Raw genomic sequence first — 21,770 nt, 5'->3', positions numbered from 1 at the left:
TTTAAGTCATGAGGAATACATTTTTTTTCTTTGATTATTTACTCTTCTTCATGTCATTCCAAACTCGTACGCTGTTATTTTTTCATGTAATACAAAAATAATTTTTTTTTTTGTTTAAATAATGGTTACACTGCTGCTGTTGTCATTCAAGGACAGTTTGGTGTTTTGTGAAATCATGTGATAGTTTTGTGTGAGAAACAGACTTTTTAAATTTTTTTGGGATACTATGAATTGTTCTATTTTGTGTTCTGTTTGTAATAAACACAGCAACAACAGGATCTGTCATTTTTGGGTTAACCATCCTTTTAATTTAAATTTGTTGTTCAGGCCATTTTAGAGTTTATGACAGCACATAATGAAGATACTTTATTATATTTTATTTTTTTTGAAGAACATAAAAAATGGAAGAAGAACTTTAAAAGCTCTTTAAAAAAAATATTTTGAAATTCTACCAAATGCTTTTATTTATTTATTTTTTTAACCACTATGCATTTGGTTTTGAGCATTAGGAATTCATGCATGAAACAGAATTTTAAAACTGCCAACTTCCTTAAGATTCCTCAAAGGATGACCATAAATTATGCAACACATGCGTCATGATATGAGAAGCCTGCTTTTCCATACATGTACCCATACGTATCTAACACATTCACTGTTGGGCTACATTTGATTTTCCGAGTGTGCATTAGTCGTCACACTTCTCTATTTGATTTTTATGCTCTTAATTAAGTCATAAAAGCTGTGGTTCAGTGAGTGGAAACTCTAGGTGGCAGTGTTGCTCTGTAGTCCTGCTCTTTTCAGGTTTATTAAAAAATGATTACAGCGATCCATTCATCTGTCTGTATCTGAACAAACTAAATTACTTAGCATTTTTAATGCAGTCTCACAGAAAAAAACAAGAAACAAAAACAAAGTAAAGGCCTGTTTCATGCTCTAAAATAAATCTCTCCATCACCTAAGTGTTTATTTTAAGAAGTATGACAGTCTGTGTGTGTTTGGGAATCTCTGATAGGGGGTCAGGTCAGCGGCTGGCCCTGAACACGCACGGAAACACTGATTGGGTTTCGCCGCTGGAAGCAGCCTCTCCAAATGCGACAAAAGAACAAAACGGTGATTGATAAGGATGTGAAATGCGATCCACACGTCTCTCTCCGCAGCTGCTCCATTAGCAGAACCCAGATCAGTATTCCTGCGTGTACAGCGCGCTGAGGATTCGAGCAAGTGTTGTTTTGTTTATCCTGATGTTGTTGTTTATCCCGTATGCATGGGATGGCGTGTTCAGTACTGCTGCATAGTAATGCATCGTGCACTTTGCATCATTTCAAATATCACAGATTATTTAAAACAGTTCTCACTTTTATGTTTCTATCCCAGAGATTTTTTATCACACCTGAACATTTAAAGCACATTTAAAGAGTTCATGAATGTACTCTTTATTTTCTCACCAGAAATCTTTCATAGTTTTTTTTTTTTTTAATGCAATACATACAACATGAAGTCAAATAATTAAAATCTAAGTAAACGTAATTCAAATGCATAATATTCACTGGAATGATTACACACTGGAATCATAATCCCCTCGCTGTGGTTTCTTGGATTACTGTCAGGCCATGAATACACCAAAACTTAGAGGTTACTTGAGGTTACTAAATTGCATGAGTTGTTTTCACAAAAACTGAGGGAAATTAAGTGTATTGATTTAACTTGATTAACTATGACCAAAAATCAGTATAGTATTTCGTTTTATGTGCAAAACTTTTTTTTTTTTTTTTAAACCTCTCTGAATGTAATTGAAAAACCTATGACACTTGAGAAAATGTGTATTGGGTTTCAAAGATGCATGCAATTTTTCGTATGTTAAAGAGACAACTGCAAGTGTGCCATTTCTCCTAAAAGTTTAAACACAGCAGTGTTGGCTTATGCAGCGTCTTGGCTGTTTGCCTGACCAATAGCAGATGGAGTGAGTGTTCAGGAAACAATGAGATACAGACCATGGTAGATCGTTCAGCCCAGTGTTATTTTGGCATTTTTAAATAGTATTAGAGATTTTGCTTGAATTCTCATTTTAATTTGACTTAATTGTAATTTTTTTTATTTTATTTGGTTTTTGTCATTTTATTATTAGTATTATTTGTGACCCCGGACCACAAAACCAGAATAAATAAGCTTTCCATTGATGTGTGGTTTGTTAGGATAGGACAATATTTGGCTGAGATACAAGTATATTAATAAATATTGAGAAAATCGCCTTTAAAGTTGTCCAAACGAAGTTCTTAGTTACTCCACCCCAAAATGAAAATGTTGTCATTAATCACTTACCCCCATGTCGTTCCAAACCCGTAAAAGCTTTGTTCGTCCTTGGAACACAATTTAAGATATTTTGGATGAATACCGGGAGGCTTGTGACTGTCCCATTGATTACCAAGTAATTAACACTGTGAAGGCCCAGAAAAGTATGAAAGACATCGTCAAAATAGTCCATCTGCCATCAGTGGTTCAATCTGAATTTTATAAAGCGATGAGAATGCTTTTTGTACGCAAAGAAAATAAAAATAACGACATTTATTCAACAATTCGTATCCTCTCTGTCTCTCTGTGTCAGCATAGCGCCATTTTGGAGAGCATCCGATGGATGCAAAGTGCGTACGCTATTCTCTGTCATCAGTAACTATTTTGGACTATTTTGGCAATGTTTTTTATACTTTTCTGTGCCTTGACAGTCAATGGGACAGTCACAAGCCTCCCGGTTTTGATCCAAAATATCTTAAATTGTGTTCTGAGGACGAACAAAGCTTTTACGGGTTTGGAACGACATGGGGGTAAGTGATTAATGACAATTAATTAATTTCATTTTGGGGTGGAGTATCCCTTTAAGTTTTGACATATTTACGGAAGGACATTTACAAAATATCTTCATGGAACATGATCTTTACTTAATATATAAAAAAATTTATAATTGTGACCCATACAATGTATTTTTGGCAATTGCTACAAATATACCCCAGTGACTTAAGACTTGAAGAATTGAATAATTTTTTTAGTCTTGGTTTATTTAGTTATTTTAAACAAAAATGAGAAATGTTGCATTGGCAACTAGCTACAATAAAATAAGTTTAACTTTTTGGACACTCAACTTTTTGCCTTAATAAACTCCTAATTTGCCGCTTATTAATAGTTAGTAGTAGATAGCATGCTAGTTAATGTGAGAACTGGTCATTAAAATAAAGTGTTACCAATTTTTATATTTCATTTTGCTTCAGTTAATGTATATTAATGTATCCAACAAAATGTTTTTCCAAAAATTTCTCGCAACATAATTTTTTTATTAAAAGAGAAGGAAAAGGCTGTAAATTTGAAATGTGTGCATGTGCTATATTTGAACTTATATTTGGTCAACTTTTAAGTCTGCACTAGCATCCAGTGCTAAAAGACAAGACGCAAAGCCATAATTCAGATTTTCGGGGGTCTCTACAGAGATTCATTAATCTCAAAACAGCTGGATTCCCTGTAGTGTGACACCACGTTTGCACCACAAGTCTCAGTAAAAGCACAAAGAAGGTGTGTAAATTAAAAATCAGTAATATCTTTTGATGGCGTCGAGGAGCTTTTGTAAAATCTACTTGCGTCAGAACGATTATTGTCAAAAGGTGTTGAATTGTGAAGAAAAAGCCCGAAAACATGGCTGACATCCTAAATCTGCGGGACTCCTGCGTGGCGGATCTTGATGAGGCGTCTTTGTTGCTTTGTGAAACGGGCCATCTGCGGGGCATCTACCCAGCGAGGGGTGACGTGGCCCAGCTTGGAGAGCTAAGAAAGCGTGAGCCGGATCAGCTACTGCTGCTAAGGTTACGGCTGATACAGTAAATTCATTGATTCAGTCCACCGTTAGCCGCCCCTCCCACCAAACCCCCCTGCACCGCTCAGTTGTGATGTAAATATTATCTTACGGTCCTCTCCTAAGCGATCACCTTTCTGAGAGAGATTAACATCTGAGCGGGGCAGCTCTATTAAGAGCCCAGCGAGGGGCGGCTGTGTCTGCTGTCATCTCTCTCTGTGGCTGCCATCTTTCTCCAACCGTTTGTCCGTGCTGACGCTGAAGCACTAATGCTGTGTGTCTTACACACTGTAATGTGCAAACTGTACCCAAAACTCATTTTTGCCGTATCGGAGCAAGCGAATGCTTTTGCTGTTGTTTGTCATGGGCGGAATACAAAAGAGCGTATTATTATTATTATTATTATCTGAGGTGAAGAAAACCCTCCAGGAGACTTACCTGCTGATAAATGGATTTGGTAGCTAAAGGAACAGTTCTCCCAAAATTCTGCCACCGTTTACTCACCCTCATGTCATTCCAAATATATTCCTTTAAAAGTTATGAATGACCTTTGTATACAAAAGAGGTAAAGATGTGGGCTGTTGACAAAAGGTTGAAAGTTTATATACCATATGCGACCCTGGACCACAAAACCAGTCTTAAGTGTCAATTTTCCGAAATTGAGATTTATTCATCATCTGAAATCGGAATAAATAAGCTTTCCATTGATGTATGGTTTGTTAGGATCGGACAATATTTGGCTGAGATACAACTATTTGAAAATCTGGAATCTGAGGGTGCAAAAAAATCCAAATATTGAGAAAATCGCCTTTAAAGTTGTCCAAATGAAGTTCTTAGCAATGCATATTACTAATCAAAAATTAAGTTTTTATATATTTATGGTAAGAAATTTACGATCTTTACTTAATATCCTAATGATTTTTGGCATAAAAGAAAAAATGATAATTTTGACCCATACAATGTATTTTTGGCTGTTGCTACAAATATACCCCAGCGACTTAAGTCTGGTTTTGTGGTCCAGGGTCACATATTATATATAAAATGTGTACTAAGCATTATTTTACCAAAGTGTCTAGTCGACGTATCGGATAATCAATATATTTGATATCATAAACATATGATTTCTGACAGCTAAAATAATAGTACCACATGAAGGAGAAATCTATTCAGTAAATAATAAAAAATAAAAAAGCAATAATATTATTCCTTCGAGGTGTGCTCTGTTTGAGATACAGATGATTCATATTATTTATTTTTCAAGTGTTAGAGTTGCCTCCAACCACTGTAACACTCTTGACTTCTTGTATAAAATTTGATATTATTTTCTAGTCTTTCTTGCTTAAGGTCTATTAATAGCACAGTTAGTTTTGGCACACAACGGGTCAGAAGATTGGAATCATTAAGATTTTATAATTGTTTTGAAAGAAGTCTTACCAAGGCTGCATTTATTGATCAAAAATGCTGTAAAAACAGTGATATTGTGAAATTATATTTAAAATAACCGTTTTATTTCTGAAAAATTATTTTAAAATGTAATTTATTCCTGTGATGGCAAAGGTGGATTTTCAGCAGCCATTAGTCTTTAGAAATCATTCTAATGTGCTGATTTATTAATATTCTCAGTTATTATCTGTACTCAGTTATTATTTATTCGGTTCTTCTTATTATTATTATCATTGTCAATGTTTTTGCATCTTAATATTTTTGTGGAAACCATGATGCATTTTTTTGGATCCTTTGATGAATAGAAAGTTCAAAAGAACTTATTTGAAATATATAGAAATCAGCATTTATTGAGATAGACATCTTTTGTACATTATAAATGTCTTTACTGTCACTTTTGGTCAGTTTAACATCTCCTTTCTGATTAAAAGTATTAATTATTATTATTATTATTTTTAAATATTTTCAATTGCAGTGTCCCCCGTTTCCACAAATCAACATATTAGAATGATTTTTGAAGGATCATGTGACACTGAAGACTGGAGTAAATTCAGCTTTGCCATCACAGGAAATGTTTGTATTTTTAAAAAAATTGTAATAATAATAATTCACAATATTACTCTTTATAGTGTATTTTTGATCAAATAAATGCATCTTAGGTGATCATGAGAGACTTATTTCAAAAACATGAACAAATTTAAATTATTCCAAACTTTGGTAGTGTATGTTTCTTAAACTAAAATATAGCAGGGTATTTATTATTACAAAACTGAAAAGAAAAAAATAGATAAAAGTTAGTTACCCATAAAGATTAAAGCGCCTGATATATAGACTCCTTGCTAATGGTCATACATTCAAATTTTAGTGCAGTCACTTTTTTAAATTTTATTTGTATTTGAGGTTTTCTTTTGCTTCGTGCAACAATACAAACAACAAAAGATTGAGTTTCTGGTCAGCTTCTGGTTACAAATACTGCAGCACTGAGCATGAACGTTATGAATGAATATTACCATACATCACAGCGATTGTGCAGATATCATGAGCTGATCTCATTTCCTGTGCAGTTCTTTTTTCAGTTCCACAGAGAAAATAACTCTGGCATCTGATGAATTAGCTTGTGTTGGCAGGAATGTGACAGATTATACTAATGCACGGAAAGACATTCTATTGCTCAATTATCTCCAATTAACTGCTCAAATGATTCTGAATAGTTATAAATGATTTAATTCAAACAAATATGTAAACCAGCATGCAAAGCTATGGTTTTCATGTGTTTAGATTGTGCTATTATTCCGGCCAAAGCGAACCAAAGCTGATCTGATACATTTAAAATGTAAATGCCTGATCATCACACTGGGTAATGACAAACTGTAAGGGCTCACAGGATATATTTGCATTTAGTGATGACTTGTTTCCCAGTAAGCTTGTCAGAGATCCACGGAGTGGCCGCGCTTGAATAGATTCCTCATGCGAGATAAGAAAAGATTGTGCCATTCAAGTGGTGGCGTCTACCAGCATCATTCAGCATAATGGACTAGTTGGTTTGTTGCCTGGCTGATCACACTTGCTTAATGTCTTTGTCACATTCAGACTTCATATTTAAAAAACAACAACAGATACTTTTTTGTCACGTAACAATCTAGCCAAGAAACACGCAGCCTTTAGTGGTCATGATTTAAAAATTTTATAGACCAATTTGTGGGCGGAGCCTATCTGGTGGCAGAAAATGACAGTTTTGAAGCAGCAGTCTAAGCCATGGAATAATAGAATAAAAAAACAGTAATTTTGAGTTTATATTTCAAAATTCTAACTTTTTTTCTAGCAATTCTGAGATTATATCTCACAATTCTGGTATCGGCTCAGAATCATGAGTTTATATCCTGCACTTCTGCAATCTTTTCCCCCTCAAAATTGACAAACTCACAATTGTTGAGTTAAATGGAGTTATTTAAAATTGTTACTATGATAGATAAACTTGTATTTGAGAGAAGAAGTTCAGAATTGTGAGGTAAAATAGGTAAATATTATGTGAAATGTTATAGGTTTAAATAGTATTTCATGCTGTAGCTGTAGGGCTAATACAATATGCCCCCTATAAATTGCGTATGTGAATATTGTGCAGACCTATTGTTTAAATCAAATTTACGCATTAAAAAGTAGGTTGATCATAGCAGGTTCCATCCATATCCTGTCTGTTTAAATGTCTGCGTTTAGCTTCAAATGGCATCTTTGATGACATTATTCTATAAAAATGATTTGCATTCCGATTCTGACATCACAAGGAACAACAATACATTTTTTCTCTTTTTCCGTGGATTTGACCTGTTTCCCTCTACTTGTTAGCAGTGTTTTTCTGCCACCACAATGTGCGCGCAGCTGCAACTGACGTTCCTGCGACGTCTACTCCAAATTTGTCTATGGAGCGCATCTTTTCTCTTTTTATGATGTGCCTTTGACTTTGTGTCACACAACTCAAATGTATCTAGACATGCAGGCTTCCATTTTTTGATTTAATGGCACCACCTATGCACTGATATGTCATGTCAATTGTCTGGTAATCACTGGCTGCGCATTGAAAGCTCAGCAGCAAACAAGATCAAAGTTGAATTTGTTTGAACTTCAGTCTCGCTTGACCAGCATGCAGTGCTTCACTCCATAGAGGTCATCATTTACTCACCCTCATGTTGTTCGAAACCTGTTTCTGGGGAATGATATTTGAAGATTTACAATGAGCAGACAATGAAGCTTTCAGACTTCAAAAATGATACAAAAACATGACATAAAGCATGTGTACCATATTCCAAGTCATCTAAAACCATACAATAGTTTTGTGTTCAAAATCTAATTCAATATTTAATGAAAATCGTGATATCTGCCCTACCTCTTCTTGGTTCGAAGTAACAGTGTTGCCTAAATCGAGACCATAATTTTTTTTAGGGTGGTTCACAATGATACATTCACAAATCAGACTGAACGGGTTCCTGAGTAATTGACTAAATGATCAGGTCTCAGCAGTTCCTTGTGAAGTCAAATTCTGAGTGAATAATGATGTACATTTCGGTTTCTAACACAAAGCTGTCATATAGTTTCAGAAGACTTGGAGCCACTCTATATTGTTCTCGACATCAACGGCATGTGGTTAATGGGACACTAAACCAGATGTAGTTTTTATGAGAGCTGATGCCCTGAGATTTCAATAATGGGTGACTGCTTCTATGTGGCTTCTCAGTCCTCTTTAAAAGATGAATATTGCTTCAGGTTTTTGATGAAATCATAAAAGAAAACAATATGAAAACAAAACCATCTCTCTTTTTCTTCCCTCTACAGATCAATCGTGCCCCGAGTTTTGGGACAGATCAAAAGATTGATTACGATGTGAAGAAGGGGGCTTTGCTCAACACCCTGAAACTGCTCAACATCAGGTATGAAGCAATACTCTCTCCAGAGTCCCATTAGAAAGAGAAAGAAAGAGTTAATCAGAAATCTCACTCTCCATTCCCAGCTGTCCACCAGTCTTAAGTGTTTTAGAAAATATTGATTCCTTGATCTCCACTAAGAAGTTCTTTGATGGGTCCTCATGCACTTGGTTTTACTGCTGCTGTTTGATTTGGAAGATGAATTTTTGGACACTTAAGCCACACTTAAAGATATCTAAAGGTCACAGGTTTACATGATAAACTATCAAAACAAGTGACATCTTCAAACTAATAGTGCCAGACCAACCTTTTGAACTTTTCACAGAACTGAGCCATTTTTGCAGTGACTTTAATGTAACTGATTCCGATTTTTAGTAGATGTATGAAATCAGCTTATACAGGTTTGTTAACTAAGGACAAATTCAACCAAGATTCGACAACCACAAAATGTCACAATACTGTTCTTAATTTTGAACAACGTATCAATTGTTTTGTGATTGGAAACCTTAACAAACTAACATAAAACAATGTCACTTGTGTTTTTTGTTTTTTTTGGAACTGCTGCATTGGTGTGAGTTTAAAGAAGTGTTCTTGGTGGATGAGTTGGTGGATGACTTTATTGTGAAGTTCTAGTTACACGATATTTGTAAAACAAAGTAGGGACATTGGCCATTTTTGAGACCCCCTTCTTGAATCAGGCATGTATTTTTCATGCAGCCCAGATCCCAATTTGAACACTATGTGTGAATGTTATGATAAATGTATTAATTATTAATTATTATGTAGCTGTTGTAATTATTATTATCATTATTATTGTCTTACTTTTTTATTTTATTTTACAAAACAACAGTAAAATTACAATACTAACATTTATGAATGTTGATGGAGTTGTTGCTTTTTCAGCTTTTATTTTGGCAGTAACTCGCAGGAAGTCCTCAGTGCTTTTTGTTGACAACAGCAGATTTATAAATGATGTTTGTCGCACGTATCGCACTGTCACATGCCTTAAAAAAAAATAAAAATGGTTAATAACCAGCAACAACCGCCCCTTCCACTTCTCATTGGAGACATGCGATGCAGTGCTAAACAGTCTCTCGCTGTCGGTGCTTGTAATGATTTTTGCATCTTTCTTGGACAGTTTCAAATGCTGCTTTCACACTGCAGACATGTTTGCTGCATTAGTGTGCCCCTCTATTGATCGCGTCACATCATTGTTCGGTACAATTTATTCGGTCTTTCCGCTTATTTGGCTGAACAGTGTGACTACTTTGCTAGGTGGATAAGTATACAAAAGCGCTTTACTTAAAGTACAGTATGTCTCTTTCCTCTGTGGTGTCACTAGCAGAGATATCATGTGAATTTCCAAGTCAATGACTTGAAATGGTTGTGAGATGTGTTGAAAGTTATAGACATAGTAAGGTGAGCAAATGATTAAATCCCACTAGTCTAGAGATTTAGGGCCAGATTTACTAAACAAAGGGCAAATTAGAGCGCAATCGCATAATGGTAGTGGTAAGTTCTGCGGTTGATTTACTTACAAGGCACACATTAAAATACAGACACAGTCAGATCATTTCCATAATGACCAACACAATCTACCAAGAGCAGTGCAAATAAGGGGCTGTTTACACAACAACGTTTTCAGCCAAAAACGGGAAACTTTTTATGCGTTTGGCCTGTTCGTTTACACCACAACGGCGTTTTGGGGACTGAAAACGCATAATTTTGAAAATGGGTGCAAAGTGCAAGTTTTTGAAAACGCCACCATCATCGTTTCCATGTAAACACCCAATATGGGAATCTTTGAAAACGGTGACGTCATGTGTGTGCGTAGTACGTGTTAGGTATGTAGACATGCGCAGTACGTGTCGATTTTAAAGTCAAGTGCGAACAAACATGCACAACAATGGCGGAGTACACGGTAGTGTTGCTGCTCAAGAGTTTGCTAACACAGCTAAAGCTGCCATCGCTATAAATGAGGAGTACAGCAACAGTCGGTGTGGTGATTTTAGTGACGGAACTCCTGCCCTCAAAGAGCTAATCATCACTTCCCCACAGATACTGTTTACTAACAAGGTGACAGCACCAACTACTGGCCTGGCATATGTAATACAGCGTTTTAGCAGTTTTCACGGGTACGTGTAAAACTGTAAAATTTGTGTAAAACGCAAATCGTTTTTGAAAACGTTGTTGTGTATACGTGAAACTTTTAAAAAACTTTTCAGTTTTTGACTACATCATTGTCGTGTAAACCTAGCCTGAGCATCTGGGTAAATAATGGCGCAAATACCAGTAAATTGACTAGCGCAAATCTTGTTAATTGTGTTGCGTGATTCATTTAAATAATCTTCTCCCGTAAATTTTGCATCTGAAAGGGACACTCCTACAAATGCATAATGCCAGCCGTGAAAATAAGTGTGTCCACACCTTTTATTGCTAATTTTTACAGCGCATCTTTAGGACAGTAGTTTTTTAATGCCAAAAGAGGGTTTGCACTGGTGCAAACCGTTAGTAACTCTGGCTCATAATATGGTTTTATGGCTATAATTTTGATCTAATTGTGTATTATTTTTTAATGTTTATTACTGTGCTGTATAATCACCCAATACACTTCAGTTGTATGTTTCAGTTTGTGTATTTCTGTAAATATTGAGGGTAATACTCATTTTTCAAACTGTTTTCTATGATTGTATTGTATTTAACCTAAATGGTGTGTTTATGTTTGAGGATTGTGTGTTTTATGTTGTGTATGTTTGCTTGTGCACACTTCTTAAGTTTGTGTGATTGCCTGTGCGTGTAGTTGTATGTCAGTACACAAGGTTTCCTGTGATTGATTATCATAGACCTGGCCTTCAAATCCCAGGTCCACTTTTTGTCCTAAATATACCAGAGTGGCCCAACAATGGTCCTAGAGCAGGAAACAACAGCAGACAAACTCAATCCAGCAGTGGATCAGATTTCAGGATGCATTGCTGCCATTCTGTCGCAGTGATTTTCTTGAAAGTCTCCACAGACGTTTACTGCGTCCCAACTGATCCAGCTGAGTTCTTACCAGTAACATATCAAAGCGACTCCTGTGTTATTTCCCCAGCAGTGGTAGGACAAAACCAATAACTCAGCGACAAGAACTCAGAAGTGTGAAAGTCGTATCAATAAAACGAGAGGGTCCCCAGTGGTTCAGGAGCCCACTGACCCTGAGTGGCCACTTACAACAGCAAATTTGAAGGGCCAGTGAGCGATGAAATCTTGAAGTGCTGAATGCTGTCAAGGCGAGTGATGTATGGAGTCTCGGAGTCTGTCAGGATTTCGGCTGGGAGTTTGGGCTACTTTGAGTGCTATTACTGAGCATTTCCTTTTATTTTATTTATTTTGTTTTACCCAGAGCGAGTGATAAACGACGGAATTTGGCCCAGCAGAAGGCGGAAGCCCAGCGACGACTGTATGGACAGGGATCAATGCGGAAACTGACGGCCGGATCATCGGAATGGGAAAGACAACGTCACCTACTGGAGCGCAGGAGAGAAGAGCTGGTGAGGCCTGTTTAGCAATTAGAAAGCAGCATTTTATTAGGTCATGTTCAAGTAATGAGGCAAAATAATTGGTGTTGGAGCCATGGATTAGCAGTTTGTGCACTTGCTCCAAACTTGTTGAGGCTTGGTGCTCATGTGGAAAAAGAAGATTCAGATCTCACCTATTTTGTCTTATTTCTCCATCAACAAAAAGCAGTGTTGGGGTAGGGGAGTTGCTTTTAAAGTGCCCCTATTATGGGTAATGAAAAGTTCACGTTTTGGTTTTGGGAGTCCCCAACATCAGGTTGACATACATGGAAGGTCAAAAAACACTTTCATTGTCTTATAATATGCATTTATTTTTTACCTTACTTTGCTCAACGACTCCCAAACGATTCACTCAGCGATTAATTTTTCCAAACCCCTCCTTTGCGTGACGTTAATCTGTGGTGACTGGATCCATTGGTCTCACTTTCATTTCATCTCGCCTGTAATGCCCGATAAAGCAGCGTTTGTGAGCACAGTGCTGCTTTAAGTACAGCATTACCAGGGAAACCACTATTTTTAGTGGTAAAGAATGAATTAGCATTTTCATTCAGACCAACGTGAAAAGACCAAGTGGGCGGGCAATATGCTAATGTTTCATGTTGACGTCAACATGAAATGTCTTGGGATTCGTTTTAAAAACGACTTGTTTCAATGATTCAGAGTCGATTCTTTCTTTTGAGAGACAATAACTTTATACACAGTGCACTTTCAGATTTAAAACTTTGCAGCATGTTTTCATTCACTTAGAGCTGTGTTACTCACTGCATGCCATGAAAGGCAATTTTCAAAAATCCATACTAGGGACACTTTAAAAGTAATGCATTGCAATATCGTGTTACTCCAAGTAACTAATTGCATTACTTAGTTACTTTTTACTTTACCGTTATTTATTTTTTATTATAATTTTTTTTCCCACCTGGGCTAGGCTTGATTATTTGTTTTTTAATTAAAAACCCCAAAAGTTATAAAAGCACCTCACTCCCAATTTCTCTCAACATGAGGACAGAAGAGCTGTCAGTGAATAAATGGGAAAACAAAATAACTTGCATTACTTATTTGGAAAAAGTAACTCTGATACTTTGTCGTAAATTTAAAAGTAATAAGTAAGTAAAAGTAAGTCACTCGAAAAAGTAATCTGATTATATAACTTGCGTTACTCCCAACACTGATAAAAAGTGGCAAACCCCCCAAAACCAAAAAAATATATATATATTTAAATATTCATATTCCTTATATGTACAGAAAAAAGCACGTTTTGCAGGAAGTTCAGTAAGTAGAAGGTGCTTTGTGCACCAGTTCTTGATTGGTCTTTCGATCAACTTTTTATTATATGAAGAGATGAATGAGGTTGAGATGACTGCAGGTAGGTGGTATTTTCAAAGGGCAAAGCTAGACGCAAAAGAAGAGTGAGATTTGGGGTTTGGGGGCTGAGCGAATATGCCTGTACCAGCATTTAGCAGAGATCAGTGACTATTATAGAAGACACCCTGCTGCGCCACTGCAAATTGACCAGCTGACCTTTCCACAATTATAGTTTTTGATGTATTAAAATGGTACAGTGGGAGTTAAATCTATATGAATTATGAATGGGCTCCCTGTATTAACAAGTGTAGAGGAGAGGATGTTATTTGCGCCCGCTAACTCTCAGACTTCATTAAGGTGCCTCGTAATATGGGAAACGAGTCATTCGGTGCCATTGTTATTGGGTTTTGGGTGGCCAAATTACACTGCAGTATAGCACTAACAGAAACAGGGCTTTATTTCTTTGTTGTTCTACCTGCTTCTCACCCCTTATTCACTTGTGTTGTGTTTTCAGAAAGAAAGACTGGCCCAAGTCCGCAAGCAGGTCTCCAGGGACGAGCACGAAAAGCGCCACCTGGGGAACTACAGGTAGGGAAGCCGCTTTGACGATTGTTATCCTGTAAGAACGCCCGCTTACACCTGTGGGGTCTCTTGTGGCTTGGTTTGGGATGTGACAGTATGAAACAATTTCTTAGGCTCTCATGTGAGGACAAAACAAGGACAAGAGTTGTTTCTGAAACTTGAAATATTCTGCCTTCGTAGGCAGAAAAGGGGGATAATAAGGCACCAAAGCATGTTGGAATCCAGTGTTTTGGTAACATTCTGTTCATTAATATAAGTGAAAACATTACATTTGTGCTTTATTCCTGTAAAAATAAAAAAAAATATTTATACAGACATGCATACTTAGGTGAAAGATGAAAAGGGGTTTTCAAACATTTATAGTTTAATACAGCTTTAAAATAATCCCATATGTTAGATTGTGTCCTGTTTGTTTATTTATTTTTCTTAGCAAAAAATAATGTCTGTCATACATTTTTACCATGATTTACAGAATGTCATTCAGTGTAACAATAGTTCATATAACAGAAAAAAAAAAAAATCTTGCATTTTTAGAAGTAGACTCTATTTACGGATGACAGTTCAGGCCCCAAAACCTAATTAATTGTAATTTTAAATCTTTACCAAATTTTGCCACTATCCTTCAAACCACTAGATTTTGCCCATTTGTCATGTGTGTTTTTTTTGTTTTTGTTTTTAGTTTTAAATCAATTAAAACATTACAAAATCTAGTAGGATCACTTTTATTTTATATATTTTATTAAGTACAGGCCTGAATAAGTATGTTGTTTTATTTTTACATAAATATATCTGTTATGCTGAATGATGATGGAACATAATTTCACCCATATTTTGCCATTTTATTTTCACAAAAGTTATTTGAAACATTAAAGCAGACATTTACTTGCATTTAATATGCTTTCTTTGTATATAAAATCACTTCTGTAAATTTTAATTCGATATGGACATCAAAATGGGGTGTCTCGTCTTTGACCCACATAGAAGGCCAAAGTAAATTATAGACAACATTATAGAAAATTTGTAATTAAATTCAAATTTATTTGCAGGATAAAATTACTTTTCTACCTCACTTATGACTGCTGATTTGAGAGCGCTGGTCTAGAAGGACCAAAAGTTGTCAGTATTTTTATCTATATCTGTCAGAGATTGCTTGCTTCAGAACATTAAATGACTCCAGGTCACTACTTTAATGACTGCTAATGTTTTGTAAAGAAGCCAGATGCGTCAGCAGCCAAATGCTTCTTGCTTTTATTACTTTTGTCATTTGTTACATTCAAAATCAGACACTAAGATCTTCCAGACGAAGACCTGCCATTAAGACTTGATTAACCTGACCTCATTACACAAGCATCTTGACTAACCCTTTGTATTTACCATAGAGGGTGGCTTCTTCATAGAGAATTTGCAACATTTAGCATCTTGCTGCGATTTTTCACTCAGAAAAAAAATGCTGTTACTTTGTAATTGCAACAAATCGCTTCTTAATACGGAGCCTCCACGTCAGAGCCTCAGAGGAGGAATACGAAACGAATGCCTTTTCCTAAATAGGTCATTTTATGCCTATGTCTGTAACTGCTGTTCTGTTCAACTCTAAATAAAAACACCCCAAAAGATGCTGAAACATGAAAAAAAAGTGTTTGAGGTTTGTGGGTCAGACCCAGATTTCAACATGTGCCATATGCCGAAGACTAAGCCCACTTACTCTTACTAGATTACTTCTCCCACATAAGTTTGTCCATCATGCTTGTAGCTCTTAATGGATTTGGGGCGGTTTATTGTCTGATCTGAACATTTACATTTACTTGAGCTTTTGATTACGCTGAAGCCAGAATCCAACAGAGCCTTTTTAAATGTCACACGCCAAGTGTGTTTTAGTTTATTAGGCTGAAATGTGGAAATATGTAGCTCGCTGCACCTTCACTGTTTATTTAGATTGAGTTGCCACCATTATTTTGGTCAGTGCTTCTCTGGGACTGAATGCAAAATAAAAAATGCAGCTAACTATATAATTGTGTGAAGTTATGATACCAAAATAAACAGTCTTATTAGACAGTTTTCTGAAATACTTGATGCTGATTGGTAAATGCTGCATTCTGCATTTAAATATTCTTGATTTATTTATTTTTTAAGTAGTCAGTATAATAAGCAGGATAATTCTTGTATTCTGACAATCATTATTTCTAAATAAACCACTTCAGGGATGGTACAAGTTCATCTTGACTCTACATTATCAACTTTTAAAGGGAGGCAAAACACTTTGCACATACTTTGTTGTTGATGTCAGTAGCTATCCAGTCAAACTGTATGGTATTTTTGCACAGATACATTTGTCACCTCTTAAATAACTAATACTAATACAACATTTATCCCATTATCTGTTTAATCCAAACTGGTACTTTTTAAGACACAGTCTTAACGTTTATGCAACCAGCTCCTGCTAATGTTATTTATACAACATAAACTAACAATGAAAAATACTTATAAAACATTTATTAATCTTAGTGAAAGGGTTAGTTCGCCCCAAAATGAAAATTCTGTCATTAATTATTCAGCTTCATGTCGTTCCAAACCTGTAAGATCTTCGTTCATCTTCGGAACACAAATTGATATATTTTTGATAAAATCTGAGAGCTCTCTGACCCTCCATATACAGTAACGCAACTGTAATATTCCCAGGTCCCGAAACGTAGTAAGGTCATCAGTAAAACAGTCCATGTGACATCAGTGACTCAACTTCAATTTTGCAAAGCTACGAGAATACTTTTTTGCGCAAAAAGAAAAAGAAAAATTTATTCAACAATTCTTCTCCCCCGAGTTACCGTCTTCCGTCATTTTGGAGAGTATCACAATGCATACGCATACTTTCCCCTAAGCGCAAACAACGCTGATTACGCCGATTGCGTTCATGTGCGCACTTTCCTCCTTACGGTAACAATGCTGTTTACGTTGATTACGTTCTTGGGTACTCCCCAAAATGGCGGAAGATGGTAACTCAGGGAGTAGAATTGTTGAATAAATTGTTATTTTTCTTTTCTTTGTGCACAAAAAGTAGTTGAAGTAGAAGTTGAAGTAGTCGCAAAATTGAAGTTGAGCCACTGATGTCACATGGATTGTTTTACTGATGTCCTTACTACGTTTCTGGGCCTGGGAACGTTGCAGTTGCGTTGCTGTTACGGAGGGTCAGAGAGTGCTCAGATTTAGTCAAAAATATCTTAATTTGTGTTCCGAAGATGAACGAAGGTCTTACGAGTTTGGAATGACACGAGGGTGAGTAGTTAATGACAGAATTTTAATTTTGGGGTGAACTAGCCCTTTTTTATCCCTATCCCACATTTATTCAACATTTAGTACATTACATTATTTTCGATCAAAAGTTGTATCTAGTGATATTATTTAATGGACCTGTGTTTTTCTTAACTAATGTTAATAAAGATTAATACATACTGTAAGAATATATTGTGTTGTCAGTAATATTAATACATTTCAGGGTTTTGTTTGCATAATTTTGGTACCGTAGCAGCAGGTCGCCATCAGATGTCTAACATAAAATCTGGGTCCTGAAGCTCAGCCAGTTGCTGGTTTTGATTATCTCCTCGACTCAATATGGCGCTGATCTGAAGATCCATCACACAGATATAGACAAAGGTTTACACGTCTCTGGCTTTTGTTTAGTCTTAACGTCTAATATAAAGACAAGTTTATTAATCATTAGTATATACACAGCATTAATGGACAAATGCATGTGTGAAAAGAACGATTGAGGTTTGTTTAAGTGATTAGAAAAGCAGGCAGGCCAGGCTGTTAAATCAGATAATCAGATAAAACTCTCTCTCTCTCCCTCTCTCCGTACAGACGTATTTACCCCCCAGATGACAAGCTGCTCTTGGAGAAATATGAGAGTCTCCTTTCAGCTGCCTTTCAGACATTCCTCGCTGGGCGAGCAGCTTCACTTCAAAAGGAAATGAATAATCCACTGAAACGAATGAAGGCATGTACCTGAGACGCAACCGAACAATCTTTTGCTCTTTTTCCTTCTTTCTCTCCCCCCTACTACTTCTTCTTCTGCTTGCTCTTTTGCATTTAAAATAAGAAATGTGGAAGTGTATTTTACTTCCTAACTCTTGTTGTGGCCATCTGGTTTTCATTATTGCAGTTAAAGGTAACCATCAGCATTGCTATTGCTCATTCATAGGGTTAGGGATTTAAACAAACCATTTGAGCTACGGACATGAATGATACCTCAAAAAGCGTGTGGCTTGTTGAGGAGAGGTTGCTATTACTATAAGCTCTGAGACTTTTTGCCTAGTAGATGATAAATCTAGCCCATTGACTGACTGTGAAGGCCATATAAAAAAATCTAGACAATCTATAGGTAGTGTTGAGAAATCTATTTGGAAGATGTTGCTTTTCAAACTAACAGTTACTCATAAATTATGATAGTTTAACTGTAGTCAATAGGCCTGTCACGATAACAACTTTTTGTTGTGCAATATATTGCCCCAGAAGAACAAAGAATGCACAAAGAACATGTATAGAGATTTTTCCATCTACATTTTTTCCCCTGACCTTCTTCTCTGTAAATTAAGGGCTAAAAAGCCCTTTAAAAGCTTTATTAGCTTAATATTAGTGCTGTCAAATGATTAATCACAATTAATCGCATCCAAAATAAAAGTTTTTGTTTACATAATATATGTGTGTGTACTGTGTATATTTATTATGTATATATAAATACACACACATACAGTATATATTTTGAAAATATTTACATGTATATATTTATACATGTAATATATAATTTATATTATATGTAAATATTTTTAATAAACATAACACTTTTTTTCTTGAATATATACATACATATGTTTGTATTTATATATACATAATAAATATAAACAGTACACTCATATATGTTATGTAAAAAAAATGTTTTTGCATGCGATTAATCACGATTAATCGTTTGACAGCACTGCTTTATATACAAATTGCCCTACTGCATTTCTAAGCAGTTTCTCTTTTTTATGAAAGCCTCTGTTCTAAGGTTCTATTCAGCTGGAGTTCATTATTGTGCTGTGCAACCTCTCTGAAACCTCTGGATGTTCATTTTACGGGGATTTTCAAGGCCGGATCTGTGTACCCATGCATATGAATGTGGCATATTGTTGGAAGGGTTTGTCCTCATAGCTCACATTGATGGAATCTGAAATCTGACTTTGGAGTGGGGTTGCGCATTAGTTTGAATGGAGGTGGTTGTTAGGCAGGTTGTAGTTTTGAGCCGGGAGCCGTCTGCTGATATGGCAGGGGAGCTCGTGAGCCGTTTCCTACGGCGCTGGTGTCTGGCTTATTTGGGAAAGATTCAAGAGCCAGAGTTTGTGCCATTGCCATGTGGTCTTTGACCTTCCTGTCTGTCAGTTTGTTAATTTCGCATGTTTTTCAGCAACCCTGAGCCTTTAACATTAGTCTAGGGCCTGGCTACCTCTCACAAATTTACAAAGGGTTAAGAAAGTTACTCAAAATAAGTCATTACTAATTGCTAATTACTTTTCTAGTTTTTCAGGGGAATTCTTTACTAATTACTCTGTCTAAACAGTAATCACATTACTCTTCACTATGTACTTACTATTGCTGCCAAAATGGCTTGTTCGAGAATCATTGGATTACAATCACTGGCCAAATTTACATGTCAAAAGTACCTATTTGATGTTTGGAAACTTGACCTACTCCATCATGTTTAAGTAAAAGGGAGAAAGCAGGATAAATACTATTACTCCTAAACACTAGAAGAACTACCAACACGAGTAAACTGCATGTAGCACTTGTCGCTTTGTATATTCTTAAAGGGATAGTTTACCCAAAAATGAAAATTACCCCATGATTTACTCAGACTCAAGCTATCCTAGGTGTATAAGACTTTCCTCTTTCAGACAAATACAATTGGAGGTATACTAAAAAATATCCTGGCTTTTCCAAGCTTTAAATGGCAGTGAATATTGGTCGAGATTTTGAAGCAAAATAAACATTCTCAAGTGAAATAAACATACACATTCAGCTTGGATTGTTTTTTTAGCTGTCACAATTTAATGCAGGTGGTGCAGAAAGGCTGTTTTTGAAAGATAGGGCAGCACACAAACTATACTGGACCCAAAAGAAAGCTCACAGCTCGCAGCAAAGCACTGTTACTCATTTCACATGCAAAGACGCATTTACATCTTAAAAGCACAGCAGCAAAAAATGTCCCGTTTAATGCCAAGGGTCACAGAGAGGGTGGAAAAATGGTCACGAAAAACTAAACAACGTCATTAAAAAATTCGTATTCATACTATTGTTAGGTGATATTGTGTAAAACATTTTGTGGGAACAGGTCTGCTGATGATAAGATAGATTTAGATAATTTAATTTTAAATTACTTTTATTACTTTTAATTACTAAAAAAAATGTCTAGAAATGTCAAGTCAAGTCACCATTATTTATATAGTGCTTTTTACAATGCAAATTGTGTCAAAGCAGCTTTACAGTATTAAACAGGGAAATAGTGTGTCCTATGATAATAATAATAATGATAATAATAATGTCCTAAATACATGTGAGTAAGGTAAACAATAAATTCCAGTAGCATAACTGCATATATCTGACACTTAATGTCCTAGTTTTTTGTAGATCATAGATAAATACATGGACTTATACATGACATACATAAATACATGGAATAGCTCACATAAAATAAAAGTGGAAATAAAATATACGGTATGTCTTTTTTAATTTAATTTAATTTTGTCTAGTAATTTATTTGTGTGAAAGTTTTGTTTAATGATAAGATAATATTAAAAATATCTTCATTTGTGTTCTGAAGATGAACAGAAGTCTTACATGTTTGAAACGACATGCGAGTGATTAAATAATGACAGAATTTAAATTTTGGTGTAAACTGTCCCTTTAATAATGACCCATTACTCTAGTGGAGTGGGTCTCAGGCAGCCACAGGATGATTAGTAAATTATTATTATTTAATAAATTATTATTAATATATTAAGAAAATCTAAGCCACAATAAAAGAAACTGAAATCAGAGTTGTTTTTATTTAAACTCAATAACTTCCTCTAGTGGTAATATTTTTGCTTTGAGTGTGACCAGATGGTTTTATTCCATCCAGAAAATAACATTTTATGTTAATACCAACATTTCTTCTGTACATCAGTCAATGTAAAATGCGAATGGTGATGTATTTGTTTACATCTGTTTTGCGATTCCTCTAGAATACATCAGCTGTGAATAGATAGAAAAGCTGTGGCAGGAGAGAACATTGCTCTGTTGTTTACTTGCTTTCCACAACTGCAACAAGCTCTCGGTAAAACATTAACAATGGCAAGTTCCAGCACCTGATTGCCACTTATTGTAACGCACGATAACAAAATGAAAACTCTTGTTAGAAATGCGTCCTCTGTATTAGATGCACACCTGCCTCAAAATTGTTCAAAAATGTCCTCACGTCTGTGCCCTGTCACACAAAATAATCCCAAAATCGACTTTGTGAGTTTGCACCCAAATCAAAGCAACAAAAACTAATTTCATAACAATCTAACGGTAGCAAACACTGGCAAATATTGACTCGTCACCTGCAGTCAGAGTGTGAGGTTTTTC

At 35.7% G+C, this 21,770-nt stretch overlaps 1 protein-coding gene across 3 annotated transcripts in view; it reads left to right on the top strand.

Annotated features, from left to right (window-relative positions):
- ttll7 (tubulin tyrosine ligase-like family, member 7) overlaps positions 1-21,770 on the top strand; it is an 89,966-nt gene that overhangs the window by 35,283 nt on the left and 32,913 nt on the right. For all 3 annotated transcript variants that reach the window (XM_058792204.1, XM_058792203.1, XM_058792202.1), the window contains 4 exons: positions 8,606-8,700; positions 12,077-12,224; positions 14,068-14,141; positions 17,988-18,123. In XM_058792204.1, the coding sequence (XP_058648187.1) occupies positions 8,606-8,700; positions 12,077-12,224; positions 14,068-14,141; positions 17,988-18,123 (453 nt within the window). The remainder of the gene's footprint in view (positions 1-8,605; positions 8,701-12,076; positions 12,225-14,067; positions 14,142-17,987; positions 18,124-21,770) is intronic.

The sequence above is a fragment of the Onychostoma macrolepis genome, chromosome 11 (assembly GCF_012432095.1).
Source record: "Onychostoma macrolepis isolate SWU-2019 chromosome 11, ASM1243209v1, whole genome shotgun sequence".
Classification (NCBI taxonomy): Eukaryota; Metazoa; Chordata; class Actinopteri; order Cypriniformes; family Cyprinidae; genus Onychostoma; species Onychostoma macrolepis.
This window is presented reverse-complemented; position numbering and strand designations above follow the sequence as displayed.